The following is a 15,728-nucleotide window of genomic DNA, read 5'->3' as shown; positions in this document are numbered from 1 at the left end:
TGCTAACTGCTCTTCTGGTTGGAAATCCATTTCTATAATGCTGGGTATTACACAAATTTGTTGAAGCTCTTAGTGTAGATAACAGAGGTGAGGCCAGTTTGCCCAATCAGGCTGTGCCAATTTTCTGCTTCCCATCAGTCACACAAAGGGCTTTACGCTGCCGCTCACCGAAGGCATAAATGCATGCAGTAAAGAAAAATAAACTTTAAGGCACAAATGGAGTGCTGTAAACATCGCTTGGATTTTGATTCAGAATCACAGAACTTCTCTATTTTGATTTACGAAGTCCCAGCACAGCACAAATTGCATGGCTCGTCGTGCCCTGTGGAAGTCTCTCTTTGTATTCTTGTTTTCTGAAACATTTCCATAACTCGTAATCATGGGATCCTAACAGAGAGCCCTTGTGTAAATAGCTTTTTGGTCACCACTGCTGTTTACTATTACCCTGTACAGCATGGTAATGGAAGCTCCTTATTCAGTACTCATAACAAATTGCAGCATGGATGCAGGTGGTGGAGTTTTGCAGCCCCGTATTTTGGGGGTTTGTTGTGTTCATGATGCTTTGGGGACCAGAGCTGGGGCGGTGAGAGGCATCTTCTCTCCCCGAGCGCTGCTTGTGATTCACAGTGTTTGTGTAGCTGTTTCCAGCAGAACTGAGCACATCCCTGCCTGTTGTACTGTTCTGCTTGTTTTAATCTGTTGAATTTATCCATGGCATTTTGCCTGGTGGCGAGCAGTGGGAATGTTGTCAGCAGTGGCAGAGAAGGATGCCAGGCTGCTTTTTTATGACTATTTGCAGTGAAGCCATAGAAAGTCCATCCAGGGCCTCATGGCAAGGGTTTGAGTAGCTCTCAAGCATGCACGTACCCTTTGTTTAATCAACAACCTGCTTAAAGTTTGGTGTGAGTTTGTATACTCGTCTCAACTCCTGATTTAGCTATCCAGTTTAATTGCGAATAAAAGGAACTAAATCATTCTGGCACACTTTGATAGCTACAGCACTTGGAAACTCTTCAGCTTCTCTCTTTCCTCTTTCCTGATTTCTTCCCAAGAATAGTTGCGACACTTTTCTTTTTTAGGACTTTGCCCTAATAATTACATCTGTGAAGATCCGCTGGGATGAGTTATCCCACAAGCAGGATTATGCCCTTAAATGGAAAATAAGCCGCCGCAACTGCCAAAGTTTGGGAAAAAATAATATTGTGGGAAAACTAAGTTGCTAAATGTATTATTCCATGTCGCTGAGCTGCACAGTCAGGAAATGCTTGTTAGTGTGGAGAGGAAATGCTCGTGTCTTCTAAGTGCTTATTGCATTCTTTTTTAATTGTTAAAACAGGAAAACATACCTCTATTAAAATACCATCTATAATGCACCCTCTGTGAAAGGGAGGGAGCTGTGAGAAAACATCCGAGGGAGATGGGGAGGCCAGGCTTGCTTTATGAACTCTTTCATTTATTTCCTGGCTTCCCTCCCTTTGCCCCCCAAGCCGGTGGTGGGCCTGGTCCTCCCCAGGCTGCCCGGCTGGTTCCCTCTTGGCAATGTGGGCTAAATAATCCAATTAAGCTTTGCAGCTTATATAACTCCCTTGGCTTGAGGCAGCAGCCGGACTGACGGGGATAGAAAACACATCTGGAAATAGTGTACTAAACATACTGCCGCGGCGGGAGCCAAAGCGATTTGGACAGACTTGCTCATATGCACAAGATGTCCTTTGAACAGCGAGACGTGTGCGTACCGTCTCCTTGCTGAAGAAGTTGAAGCTAGAAAATGCTCCTAACCATAAATCGTTGCCCTGGCTGGGAAGCTTAACTGGCTTTTCTTCTCTCTTTTTGCCTTTGGAACATCATCTGGCTCTTCCTCCTCAGCTCCGGAGGATCAGCCAGTCCCTGTAGCTTGCTCTTCGTAAATAACATGTATGTTTATGTATTTCGAAGGTGGAAGGAACGTCCAGCATCATTTAGACCGAGTTCTTATCTGAATACACATCATAGGAGCTGCTTTTTATTTAAACTGAAATATAACTTGGTGTGTAACTGGAACAGAGCTCTGAAGAAACAACTGAGTTTTTTCCTGAGAATTCATTACAACCCTGGTAATTTATGTTAATGGTTAATGACATTAAGTATTAAAACATGTGCAGTTTACGTCAGCTTGAGGGCTGGGGAGAAAGAAGAACTCTGCAATCCCGTATTTCAAGTAGTGTGCCCAGAACAAGCTTAGTAAAAAACCAGTGAACATCTTAGCACTCTCAGATGTCTGTTCTCCTGTTGATATCCATTACTCTCAGTAGGGAAGTTATGGGCATTAGCAGCGGAATGAATTTCCCTTCATGTGCAGTGATGTGCTCTTATAGCTTCTTTTTATAGTCTACTGTCTGATGTTAAAGTAAAGAATTTATTTGCCTTTGCAGGTGCGTAAGGCTGGTTTAGCACTCGTGCACTGCCTGTTCCTGGGTGCTTGCATGGCTGCCTGCCCAACACCTTCCAAACCTATGCTGGGAAGGGGTGTAGAAACATCATGCCTGTAAATCTGATCTGCCACACACATATAGAACCTCTGGGCTTGTCCTCAGGAAAGCATGTGCAGGGAATTGGCTACAGTCAATGTGCTGGGTTGCAAATGAGCGGTTCGAGAGCTGCAGAGGTGATGGAGGTGGTTTAGTGGATGTCACTGGGGTGCAGGAATGCTGAAGCAGTGTTCTGTGGCATCCTCACCCCACTTTGGCTTTTGAAATGGTCCAGCCACTTCTGAATGGTGCCCAAAGAGACACACCTGGGCAAAACCCACAGTGCCAGGGAGGTGGTGCGGAGCATGGGGCAGCTCTTTGGGGCTGTGCTGGTCTGCACCAACATAGGGCTAATAAACGCTTGACCCACATTGGCAGCATCCAGGATCCCTTCAATATCTTTGCACTGGCAGGACTTACTCTGTTTTTTTACGAAAAACTCAAGATTTTCTTCCACTGTTTTGATTTGTAAGGCTGTCAGAATGCCCCTTTGACACTGGACGTGGCTTTGGACATGGCCGTGGGAGTCTTCTAAGAGTATCTTCTTAGTCATAACTGTCTACACACAGTGATGATCTTATAGTTTATACATTTGGGGTTTTTTCCATGGTCATAAAACTAAATGATGAGTTCCCCAGAAGAGGCTGCATGTCTTGAGCCACTCCTCCCAGCCCATGACAGCGTTGGAGCTCACCCACCTGTGTTGCTCCTCTTCAGAGAGGGGTTTGCTGGAGACGATGACACAGCTCTGCCTCTGCTTCTTCCACATTGCTACTTTATCTGACAGACTGTCTGCCCTCTCTTGATGTTTTATCCCTAGAGAAGAAGAAAATATGGACGTACACCTGCACTGGTGCTTTCTGGGCTGTATAAGGTGTAACTGTTCAGTAATGGAAAACTCTCCATGGGCTCTGAGGCTGTTTGCTGGGTGCAGCTCATGGGTTCCAACAAAGAGACAAGGTCTCTTCTGCTTTCAGCAGGCAGCCTCTCCATCTTGTGTTCCCCTTGCAGCACCTAAACATGTCAAACTGAACCTTCTGTAACATAGCTTCCCTCTGAGTTGGAAAGTCTGGAAAACTGAGCCACAGCAGCCCACAGAGCAATTAGCATTATCTTATATATGCCACCAGTAAAGGTAACGGTGTGTGAAATACTGAAAACCCAAATGCATTTAAATAGATGTGTTCAAAGGAAATGAGAGGTGTGAACTGTGCATCTCCGCTCACAGGGAGCATGAAGTGTCCTCTGCCAGGTTGAAACAGCACTTTAGGAGTAGTTGTGAAATTAAGCATAAATGCCGTGGTCTTGTGGTCCCAGGCTACGAGAAGCATACCTATTTTTGGAGGTGGTAAGCAGCATGCTGTAAGGCTCAGTGCATTGCCTTTAAGCCATAAAGTAAACCTGACATTGCAAGAAAGCAAAACTTCTAGGGATGTGGTTTCACAAGACATTTGAACTGCTCTCTGTTTGGGCTGTTGTCCAAAAGGGCATCCTAGTTCCCATGTGCTTCCTTTGCACCACTGGCTCAGTCAGCAGGATGATCTGGCTGAAAATTAAACCCATAATGAGGATGCTTAACTTTCTAGCTGGATCAGCCCATGAAGGCCATAGGGCTGCATGGGTGTTGGTGCCATCCAAGGAGGCACAGCGCAGGGAGCACTCTGCCCATTTCGGCACTCCTGGCTTGAGATCATTGAAAGCCACTTGTGAGACCCTGGAGCTTGGCATGGGGGAGTGGGAGATGCCAGTTACATTTAAGAGCAGCAGCTTGTTGAGAAGCTTTCAGGCCTCATTTAATAAGCAACCAAAGGTCTTAGCAGTAGGACACCCGTGTAGACAGCATCCTCCTCCCCAGCTGTTTATTTGCTACCCTTGAAATGTCCTGCAACCCCCACCTTGTGCTGTGCCATCACCAGCATCTGTGTTGCCTCGCAGCAGAGCCCATCTTCTGGAAGAACACTGCTGCTGGCATGGGGCTGGCAGGCAGCTCTGCAGCTGAACTGTTGTCAGATGTGGAACCGGGGCCTCCTGGCTCTGTTAGTCCCTGTGTTTTCAAATAGGGAAAAGTTAAATTACTGCAGGTTACAAGTTGGGAACTCCATCTTGTTTGTACTTCCAGTCACACGTTGTCTGGGGGAAGAAATAAGGGTTTTTTTTCACTCTAAAGCAGGCTGGTGTGGTTCTGTAGAAGGGGGTGTTGGTATTACTTGATAACCCTTTCTCATGTTTTCGTTGCTGCCGAATGGAAAAGGGAGAAGTGGGTCTTCCTACTCTTTTAGCAGTATGTTTTTCTTCCCAGGAATTATCCTAGCATATAAAATGAAACAAGAGCCCTCAGATAGCATCAACACTTAGAGTTGGTCTGAGTGCGCTATTTAATGGCGATGTCTTGTTTTTTCTCTGGAGAGAAGAAAATGTACCCCATTAAGTGCTCATGTTACAAGTCCGCACCCTGGGGGATAAATATTTCAAATATTAATGCTGAGTAATTTTTAAAAGGTTCTGGGTGCGTTTTATTTTAAGCATCCTGCAAATCATTTAAGACAGTTAAAAAGAAATGCATTGAGGTCAGCTCATCCCATCATCAGTGCGTGGTGATTTAAAGAATCTGCTCCTACCCGCCACCAGCACAGGCGTGCATCTGATGGGGGCATTGGTACAATAAGGAAATTGTAATCTGCTGCCGCGGATCTGTAGTTAGACAAGATGTACAATTTACATAAACACTGGAGCGAAGGGAACACTCTAAATATCCTTTCACTCTAACACAGTCACATGCATTGCAAATGAGTTACTCTTTTGGAAAAAGAAGTCAAACCTGACTTGCATGGAAGCTCTCAGCTATTAACATCAGCGGAGCCAGTGACTCCAGCCAGAACTTCTGTGATTTCCTTGATATCCCTCTGGCTTAGTACATCACTCTAACTTTCCCATATGTGTTCTCTGATTTATAACACAGCAACACTTTATTTTGTAAAATTCTTTCATATACTCAGCTGTGCCAAAAGATTCATATGTTATTGATCAAACAAATTCCCCCTGTTCCAGGATGTCGGCTGTTCTGAGTCTGGTGATAACTTTAGTGGAATGATGAATGCGATGGTCGATCGCACAAGGTGGTGGAGAAAGACAATGTCCTGGCACTTATTGCTGTTGATCAGTAAGTTATCCTTCAATTTGCAAAATGGAACTGCTTTTTCTACCTGCCACTGCCACATCTCATCCTGAAATGGGCTGAGTTCATCCATCGGCTGTGAAGTGCTGGTGGCTTATGGTCATTTGTGGGGACGATGATGACGATGATGTTGGATTTTAGTGGTGTTGGGAGGAGGCTTAACAAGAATTTCATTTCGACTCCTTCACAGGCAATTAACGACAGCTGCTGCTGGAGAAAGGGCGTGATGATTAACACAGTGACCTTTGCTAAGATCAGCTTCCCTTCTTGGAGGGATTCCTTTCGGCTGGACTCACGAGCCATTAGCACTAGGCACAGAGTGGGATGCATGGATGCTCTGGGGGTTGGTGGAACAAGGCCTCTGTTTCACTATTAACATAATTAGGTTGTAATAAAAAGGGATTTCCTAGTAGACTGTGAGGCATTTGCTCTGCTTCTGGGTTTTCTGCTTCTTTAAAGCTCCAAAGTTAGGTTTTGCCAGCACCCACAGGAACGTGGTCCTGCGTGCTCCAGACATCAGCTCTTTCTTCAGGGCTGATTCGGTTCGTGAGATCTTACTCACTAACTTTGGTATTTGTGGTGAGAATAAGGCGAAAGGGAAAGAAAGCCAGTCTGGAGGTTTGCAAGTGGTGAGAGCCAAGCAAATCCAATTTGGGTTTTTACTGCGTGTGATGGTTTGCAATCCAGCATGAAGCTGACGGCCACAAGTGACAAATAAAACAACCCATGGCATGGTCAGCACCAAGAGCGATGTGCCTGGGCCTGGGTGATCCAAGACCAGCACTGACCGCATAAGCAAGCTCCCAGCCTTTCCCATTCCCCTTTTCGCCCCCCTTTCTTTCCACCCCTCACCCAGGTTTGCCTCTGTAATGTCTTCACTTAAAAATCCTGTAGAGCTGCAATTATTACTAGGCGTAATGACCCATGATTTCTGTAATGCTTTATTTTGTTCACTTTCAGCATGTTTTTATTCCCCAATCAAATAAAGAGTATTAAAAAACCTACCAAGGACAAAGCCTTCGCTTCCCATTTGAGAGAAAAATGCTTCGAAAGCTCTATTTGTGCTACACAGGTAAATAATTAGATTTTTAATGAATTAGCTTTGCTTTGAAGATGAAGGCTGTAGTGTTCCTAATTAAGTTGTGAGGAGAAACAGAGATTTGGAGGTTTTTCACCCCAAAAAAAGGGGGGAAAAGAGGATTGCCAACGCAGATGAGGCTGGGGACCACCTTGGTCTCAACCCCATCTCGTGGGACCTCCATTCTTTCAGCACCTTCTTTCAGCATTGTTTGAATTCATTCTTCCAGTGTTTTCCCACGGCAGTGAATCCAGAGATATCATATACTTTCTCTGTGCAACACATTTCCTTTTATCAGTTTCAAATTAATATTTCAACTGAATGGTTACTCCTGTATTTTGAGACAAGAAGAATGGAATTCTGTGATATATTTTCATTATATCACTCTGGTTTATATACTTTTCGTCATGAGCCCTATTATTATGCCCTTCCTAAGATGAATAATCTCATATATTATTTTCTTTCTTTCTTCATAGAGCAGGGTGGGTGTTTTTTCAGGCCTTTGATCATTTTCGTCATCCTCTTCTAAAGCCCCTTTTAAGTCTGTAATAATACTCCTTTTCAGATGCGGTGAAAACTATTCTGGGGTTAGCCAGCACCATTTTAATAATGTTGTAATCTTCACAGTATTATTCCCTATCCTGTCCACTAAGCAGACTAACATCTTGTTTGCCTCCTTTTCCGCCTCCGTTTTTCCTCTGGATTGCTGCTGCCTGAAAAGCAGCGTCAACATGCTGATGGTCTCCTTCCTAGTTAATATTGTTAATTAAAAACCAGGTAAAAAATATCTTGCTCCCCCTGCCCCCAGTTAATTTGTACCCATCAGCTTTGATGTCGATTTGCCATTTTGTTGCCTTTTCTCCTGGTCATTTGCTTCTTTTCTGGCTCTGATGAGCTTACCTCTGTGTCAGCTCTGTATTTGGCTACTTCACAAATTCATCTTCTTCTCCAGATCCTCACTAAATCTATTAGACAGTGAGTTTAATACCAATCCATATGGCTTCCTCCTGATAGTTAACCTTTTGCTATGATGAAAACTCACTATTTAATTCTGCCTTCTTTATCTTCAGCTCAATGTCAGTATTTGCCCTCTTCCCGTCTCCTCCTTAGCTGTTTTGCAGCAAAATGAATTGCCAGCTGTTTTCTCTGTCTTGTTAAATCCCTTGAATGGGTTGATAAAACCCCAGGAAAACTCAGGACCAGTTCCTCTTGCAGAAGCTGATGGTGGTTTATACCTACCAGGGGTTTCCTCACCTGCCAATGCTTTTGTTTGCGGCCGGTACAACCCAGGGGATTCGCAGTTATCTTGGAGCCTTCTGTATCATTCAGTGTGATTCACCCGTGGAGCTGGGCTGCAGAAAGAGATCCCAAACCTGTTCTGCAGGTACCTGAGAGCAGTCTGACGGCTTCTGCTGCCTCCTCTATCCTGATCCAAGATATTTGCTGCATAGGTGATGGGCATCACTGTTTGCTTTCCTAATTTCTGAGTTTGTATATCCTTGCTTTAGAGCCTGCTCCCCTCCTGCAGCAACCTGGGGAGCTTTTTGGGTCCAGGCATAGGTATCCCTATGTTCTGCTTTCCTTCTTGGAAGGGGAATTATAATGTTACCATACATGTTGTGGTTCACTATGCTTATAATGGGAAATCTGCTTATCCTCAGCCTTGAAAACTTACTTCTTTGGACTTTAAAGCTTATTCTTGGAAGTATCTGTGTGGATGTTGTCTTGACTCCATCTCAGATGCAAACAGTTGCTCCTACTTTGAAATAATAAGGTGCAGGTGGTACTTATTTTCCTATTTCTTTCTGATGGCATATGGGCTGAGACAACATTAAACTGCAGCAAGGAGACATGCAACAAGAATATGATCAAAACCTACTGCTGGAAAAATGAGAAATGGTGACTTAAGGGAGCCCGTGTTCCCTGGGTAGGGACCATCAGTGGAGAGGTGCATTGCGTTTCTATCTCATTATGCAGAGCTCTTGAAGGTTGAAATGTTGTTAAATATACCACAGGCTCTTCTTAAATGGCTTTATTAGAAAAAAGCCACGCACACACACCAGATTGCAGCCGGTAGCAGCGCTTGCTTCATTTGAGGATCATTTTGTCAGACAGGCTGACTTTTAATAAGCCTTTTGTGCCAGCTGATGTGTTAGTTCACATGATGGTGATAGAGTGGGGTGCTCAAATCCAGCAGCCGACCCAAGGCAGTGCAAGAGCCTCCATGGTGCAAGGCTGATCACTCCTGCTAACATCACCCAGCCAGGCAGCCAGCACCTTTTACTGGGTGGGGACATTGGGTATCTCTTTGTAACATGCCATTGACCATGATGCTGCAGAATAGCTCCATGACTGGTCAGGAAGGTCCTTGAGCACAGGCTCTAGGTTGAAGCATAGTAATGGCACAGAGGAGTGCGTTTGGCTGGTATGGTTGAAATATGTAATGGACCTTATTCAGGGTAGCACACATGCTATCCTATGCTGCCAAAACATTTGTGATTTTAAAAGATGAGTCTAAGACTAGCTATGATGGTCTGCTGGCTCATGGAAGCAGAGACGATGTAACTGTCATCTTGCTCATCTTACAGGAGCACAGTTACCATTTCCTCAGGTTTGAAGGAAAAAACCTGTTCCATCTTCATCCTGCTTGGCAAGACAAGGACTTTTGGGGGGTATTTTAGATGCTCAACTATCCTCTCTTTTTCTTTCTGCTACTTAAGAGGGCATTTTTAGTGTCACAGTTTAACCTGTAGCTCCACGTACCCCAGCAGAGTTGCTTCGCAGCGGCTTTTTAGAGGCTGTGTTGAGGTTTAGTTCACGGTGAGTCTCTGAAGTGGTTTTCTTCCTTCTACAGCCAAAAAACCAAAGGGCAACATTTTGCTTTTAATGGTATAAAATGTTTATTGTGGAGTGACTGCGTACCTGTGTGTCTTAATACCTGTGTGCTTCACTAACCATCAGATTTCCATGTAAAGCAGGACTATCCTTTTCTGCTGCGTTTAATTCACCGATACGGTACAGAAACTCCTCTAATATCCATTTTAATGGTCCAGTGAAATTCTGTTAGCAAAATACCTAATGAATGCTGCGATTCAATCAGGGCAATCTAGAGTGTAATGTGTGGAGCAGTGCCAGCATTATATCAATCATTACACATCAAAACATAAAAGCAAGAAAATCCCTAATCATCATCTAACTCCAGGAGTTCTTGTGAATGGCTGGGGATGAAGCCAGGCGTAGGCAGCCTGGGATGGGGACAGGGATGGTGGGATGGATCACCAGCTCCATTCCCTGGGCTTCACCGGTTGCATTTTTGGATTACATAGATGCTGTAGCATGGGGAGAGGATTGTTTGTGTGCTCTGGAGTCCCCCTAGGCCTTTGCAAGTCCTAGAGGGGGGAGCGGTTACTTATTAAAGGGGTGCTTCAAATAAAACAAAGGAATAGTCATTGCAGGGACATTTTCTGTAGGCAATGTAGTTTTCTGCTCCAGCTCCCTTTGCAGTGTGAACTGGGGACTGCACTTTCTTTTCTGTCTCTTTTTGCCCTGGGAACTCGTGTAACAGACGGGTCAAAAGGTGCCGTTGTGCTCTCAAAGCCCAGATTTTATGAGGATAAACGGTTTAGTGGTTTGGGGGTTGTTTTGAGTTTTTTAAACAAAGTCTCTTGAAAGTCTTCCTAATGAGAAGCAAATCCAGCTAGCAAAGACTTTGCATTTGCTTTTGAAAAGATTGAATTGGAGGGAAAGCTCTGGCTTTGGCCATGGGTCTGCTCTGCTGGGAGAGGTTATCTGCAGAGAACAAAACCAGAAGTAATTGGTCCTGAAATGCGGACACATTTAAAATGCACTGCAGGTTCCCTGGGAGGTTGGAGTGTGAGCTGAAAGAGTAATGCAGAAGAATACAGAATTATAATATTCCTGACTGTATATATAAAGAGATATATAGAGAGACATAAATAGATATGGAAGGCTGTGAGGTTTCATGGTGGGGTTTTATTGGCACTGGTCTGATTTGGTGCCCATCTGCTGGTTTAGGATCAGATTCGGTATTTGCTTTCACTCAAAACCTGAAAATGGATAAGCTGAGTGGACACAGATGTTGCAGCCCTGACCTCTGCAAGCCTAGTTTGCACTTTATAGTCACTTAAATAAGAATGAAGCCACAGAATTCTCCATCACAGAGAAATACTTGGTATTGAACGGATGCTGTCTTGGATGGATGAAAGCCTTGGGGAATGCTGCAGATCAGCTCTGTGGAGCTCCTATAAGGCTCCTGGGGAGCACTCCATGAGTCCTACCAGCGTGTGCCCATCACTGCACGCTGCTGCATCCTGGCTGCTGAGGAAGGAGCCCATTCAAACATCCCTGCCTGCTGCCTCACCAGCAGTTCACGCTGTCACCCAGCAAACCCAGCACAGGGTTCTCAGCTGGCAGCCGTGGCCAGGCACAGCTGGGGTGACAGAAGGGAGCAGAGGGGGAGCTATGGGTCAGTGAGTGATGCTCAGCTGGATGCTTCCTATGGCCACTGCTTCCCGCTCCAGGGATACACCCCCAGATCCACTCCCATAGCGCTGGGATGGACAGATGGATGCTGGAGCTCAGCTGTGCCCAGTGCTGCCTTCTCTGGCCTGCAGAGAGATGGCCTGTTTGAAGCTGCTGGATGCTCGCTTGGAGCCTTAGAGCCAGCCTGTTTCTAAAGACAGCTTTGCAAAAGACCGTTGGGTGCAAATATTAAGCATGACAAGGTGAGAAATGGGTTATTTGCAGGGCACTGGGCATGCACGATGTGTGCTGTAAGTTTGAGAGGATTTTGGTCTCCCAGCTCTGTCCTGCAGACGATTGCCTAACTCTGAGTTTCTTTCTTTATTAAACCAGTGTATTTTAAGCCTGAAGCATTGTGTTATCTCCCAAGAAAAAGTAAGCTGAGTCTTTTTTTAATATAGTTCTAGCTATAGGAGTTTTTATCCTGCAGTGCTTGAGTCTGGAGATATTTTAAGAGTGCTGCTATCTTGTGCTGGGAGGGAATACAATAAATATGTAGATAGGGAGTGCTGCTGCTTTGAAAGGTAAAGGGCCTGTGCTGAACTGACATGAGCTAAAAAATTTGTTCAGCCTAATTAGCAGCAAATCACTTCTGTGTCCAGCCTTGCTTGTAGAGTTGGGACCAGTTCCCTCCCCCTTTATCCTCTGATGCCCTTCGTGGCTTTTCAGAAAGCCCTGGCTGAGGGTTTTTGTGAGGACGGCAGATCCGCATCCACGTGTCTCTGCAGAGCAGCGAGTGCAAAATGGCATTACTGGGAATTCATGGGAAACTGTTACACCCATCCTGGGCTTTGGCTCGGATTGTTGGAGCTGTCACCGGCACCGGTCACCATCGATCAGCTTTTAAATTTCATGAAATTTTAATTAAAGAATGGAAAGCCTCTGAAGACATCACAGGAGAAGAGCAGTGGAAACAAATACAATTTCACTTCAACCATTAGCTAGAAAAGCAGTAAATGGTTGACTGCACATCGCCATTGCAGTTCTAATGAAAAGTACGGCTCTTGGCTTCGGCGGGCAGGTCATTAGTGACGAATAATCAGTGACATTTCCCTTCTAAATCTGACACAAACGGAGTGCAGTGCGCTGGAAAAAGCCATTAAGTGCAAAGCCTTGCTTTTACTCTGCTCCCAGGTATTGCAGGATGAGATCTAATGGCAGCCTTTAGCTGTGATTTGGCTTTGATAGCATCTATGGGATAGTAACCCCCTGGTATGCTGAGAGCCAAATGCTTCCAGCCTTGTACAGGCATGATTCCTGCTGCCATCATGTCTTGCAAAGACAGAAAGTGAGACTTGTTCCTTGCTGCTGTTCACAGATGCAGCTGGTAAAAGATACAAGTAGGAAAACCTATAATCTGGAGTACTACTGGGAAGCTGAAAGGTTTATTCTTATGCCTGCGAGGTGCCAGCAGGTAAAGCTCTAGCTCATCATGGAGTCAATTTAAAGCCTGACATCCCTCTGTGAATTCCCGTGGCAGCTCCCAGAGCTGGGTGTTCACCTGTTTATGTGCACATTCTTCAAGGTTTTCTCAATGGGAGTGGAAAGCGAGCGGCACCACACAGGAAAAAGGAAGGACTGGCCTTGTTTGTGTCTGCATCTTAACTTCGTGTGAATAACGGGCTGTCAGATGGACACAGTCATCAAATGGGTGTGACTTCCTCTGCTCGCTCCCCACGTGCCACTGGCTTTGAAAGTAACACTGAAAGGTTAACAGGAGCCAGACGGCCTTGGGGGGGTCCTTGGTGTTGAAGCAGGGAATCTTTAAGAAGGGGTTTTTTGGGGGAAGAGAACCCATGGGGGAAACTTTTTCCTAGGCAAAAGCATGACTGGGAAGCACTGTTGTCTTGGAAACTCACTGCTTTGGAGCTGGGTATGTCTGATCTTCAAAATTCCTTTTTCTTTATGGACCCCAAAATAGAAGCAGTCAGTGTGTCTTTCTTCAATGGTTCTGATTTATATTTAGCCCTGTGTTGGGAAGTTCCAGTGCAGTGGTTTTGGTCATTAGCTCTCCTGGTTCTGGGCTCTCTCATTAGCTCTCCTGTAGACCCTGGGCTAAAGGTCTACTAGTCAGTGGATAAATCTGTTCTGGGTATAGTCCTTACTAATATTTAGCCTTACTAAAAACACATGAGTGACCACAGATAAAAGTAGATTTTTTTTAATGAGTAGTTTCATTAATAATGGGTTAAAAAACAGCCCAGGAAAGTTCATTAGTGGCTAACTGATTCCACTCCCAGCTATTATGTAGTTAGTTCCAGCTGAAAGCTCTTAAGAGTTTTATTGCTTAAAAAAGGCATGTTGATAAGATGTTGGTTTAAAGAAAAAGCTTTGTTACCCTATCAAAAGTTTATTTTTATATATTGTATATGGGATGCATCCTTAAGGTGTATTTCCGAACACTTGGATTTATGTAAGCATCCACGCAGCTATTTCCTGACATTCTTTATCCTGCTGTGTTTCAGGATGGTTAGATTCCAAAAGTCCCTTTTGGCTGTTAGAATTTGGGACTCTGTTCCAAAGCTGGAGGAGGTGCTGCCTCCTCCCTGCCCTCATGTCCCTGCAGAGCCGCATCCCTCTTCCCACTGTCTTGCTTTCCATCACTCATGCTCATCCATGAGATGCCCTGTGCCATCTGTAGAAGACCATCAAGGTGCTGTCCAGGGGTTCTCTGGAATTACTGACTCAAACGCCCTTTGACTTGTGCTCTTAAAACTCTTTCCTTTGTGTGCCATAAGGAATCCAAAGCAAGAAGCAAGGCGATTAAAAATATTGATGTTCCTTGGGTTTGTCTTCAACAGGTCATCACCACCAGTGCTTTCAGTTCTCTTTTCACTTGACTGATTCCCTGCTGCTCACTCCAGCAGTCACCATCTCACACCCCCAAACTTCCAGAGGGAGATGCAGAATATTGCTTATAAAATCAATGCCAGCAGCTGACTCTCCTTTCTGAGTATATAGTGAAGAACTAACTACCATGAGACTTATTCTTTGCTGTGTGCTTCGGTCACAGAGAACCAGATTGCATTTCTATGTGACCTGGAAACCAAAGTTTAAAGAGAAAAACAGGAGTAGCTTTTTAGTTGTAGTTCTGCGACTTAAACTGCCCTCTCTCCACCCCTCTCACCAACCAGCATGCTGGACCCTAAATCCACATGGATTGTGGAGGTAGGGGATGTACGAGTGGTGAGCATCACTTTTGTGGCTTGAAACCCTTCAGAGCACAGAGGAGAAAGCTTCTCTCTCTTTCCATCCATAGGTGACATTGTGGACATCTACCAGCGGGAGTTTCTCGCCCTCCGGGACCGGCTGCACGCAGCCGAGCAGGAGAGCCTGAAGCGCTCGAAGGAGCTCAACCTGGTCCTGGAGGAGATCAAGAGGGCGATCTCGGAGAAGCAGGCCCTGCGGGATATAAACCGGACCTGGAGCAGCTTATCTGGTGAATAAACAGAGACGTTGAGGATCTCGGGCTGTGTGGAAGCTGTTGCTAATGAGGAGGTAGAGAGGTGTGTGCGTGTGCGCAGGGCTGCGGACAGGACCTGCTCTTCTCTCCCCCAGCGCCAGCAAATTGTGGAGTTCAGAGGGACTTGGGAACCCTTAAACTCCTGTTTAATTAGAGGTGCACAGGCATCGTTAAACACTGATGCCGAGGATTTGCCCAGTTGCTTGCTTACAAGCTTTTTATTTCCCTTGCAAGTCATACATGCCTTTTCCTATGGCTGTATTGAATCCATATGGAAAATGGGTATCCAAAGAGAGGGGGGAGGAAGGAGTTAGGCTGGCTGAGCACCCCTTGCCCATTTATTTGTTCTTTTTTCTTTAAGTTGCACAGTTCAAGAAAATTGGATCCCTACAGAGAGATCTGATTTGACCTTCATTTTATCTTCATTCTCCCCCCTATTTCCCAAATATTTTGGGACTTCTTTAAGGCCCTCCTGGCTCCTGCTGAACTTTAATTGGGTTTGTGGTAGCATGTTAAAGGTTGGCCTGATTTCTCATAAGAAATAATACCCAGCAGTAGTCTCGGGTGGCCAGGCTGCTCTAAAAAGGCTTTTTGCCTTGCAGTCTCTTCCTACCTACCGTGCCTTGCAATTGATTCCCTTTTCCTTTTTAAGACGAAACCAAGTTAAAACTGTGGAATATCACCAACAAGAATGTGCTGCACCTTCCCACCATCTTCCATCATTTGCCGCATTTGCTGTCAAAGGAGAACAGTCTGCAGCCAGCCGTGCATGTGGGACAGGGGCGCACTGGAGGTAAATGGAAATTAGTGCTGCTTCTGGTGCTCTTCCTCACCTTGGTGCCTGTCCCTCCCCTTTCCTCCGGGCCTGGCTGCGGTATGGATATGAGCAGGGCTGGAGGAACGGCTGCATGCATCATGCAAGCTTCCTTGGTGACACGTGGGGTGGGTAAGCCTTGTCACGTC

The 15,728-nt window shown here is 45.3% G+C and overlaps 1 protein-coding gene across 1 annotated transcript in view; it reads left to right on the top strand.

Moving 5' to 3' along the window:
* The window catches only part of MGAT4B (alpha-1,3-mannosyl-glycoprotein 4-beta-N-acetylglucosaminyltransferase B), a 49,481-nt gene that overhangs the window by 19,371 nt on the left and 14,382 nt on the right, over positions 1-15,728 (top strand). Inside the window, exons 2-3 of the mRNA XM_080627176.1 lie at positions 14,562-14,741; positions 15,418-15,558. Of these exons, the coding sequence (XP_080483302.1) occupies positions 14,562-14,741; positions 15,418-15,558 (321 nt within the window). The remainder of the gene's footprint in view (positions 1-14,561; positions 14,742-15,417; positions 15,559-15,728) is intronic.

The sequence above is a fragment of the Psittacula echo genome (assembly GCF_963264785.1).
Source record: "Psittacula echo genome assembly, chromosome: 11".
NCBI classification, from domain to species: Eukaryota; Metazoa; Chordata; class Aves; order Psittaciformes; family Psittacidae; genus Psittacula; species Psittacula echo.
This window is presented reverse-complemented; position numbering and strand designations above follow the sequence as displayed.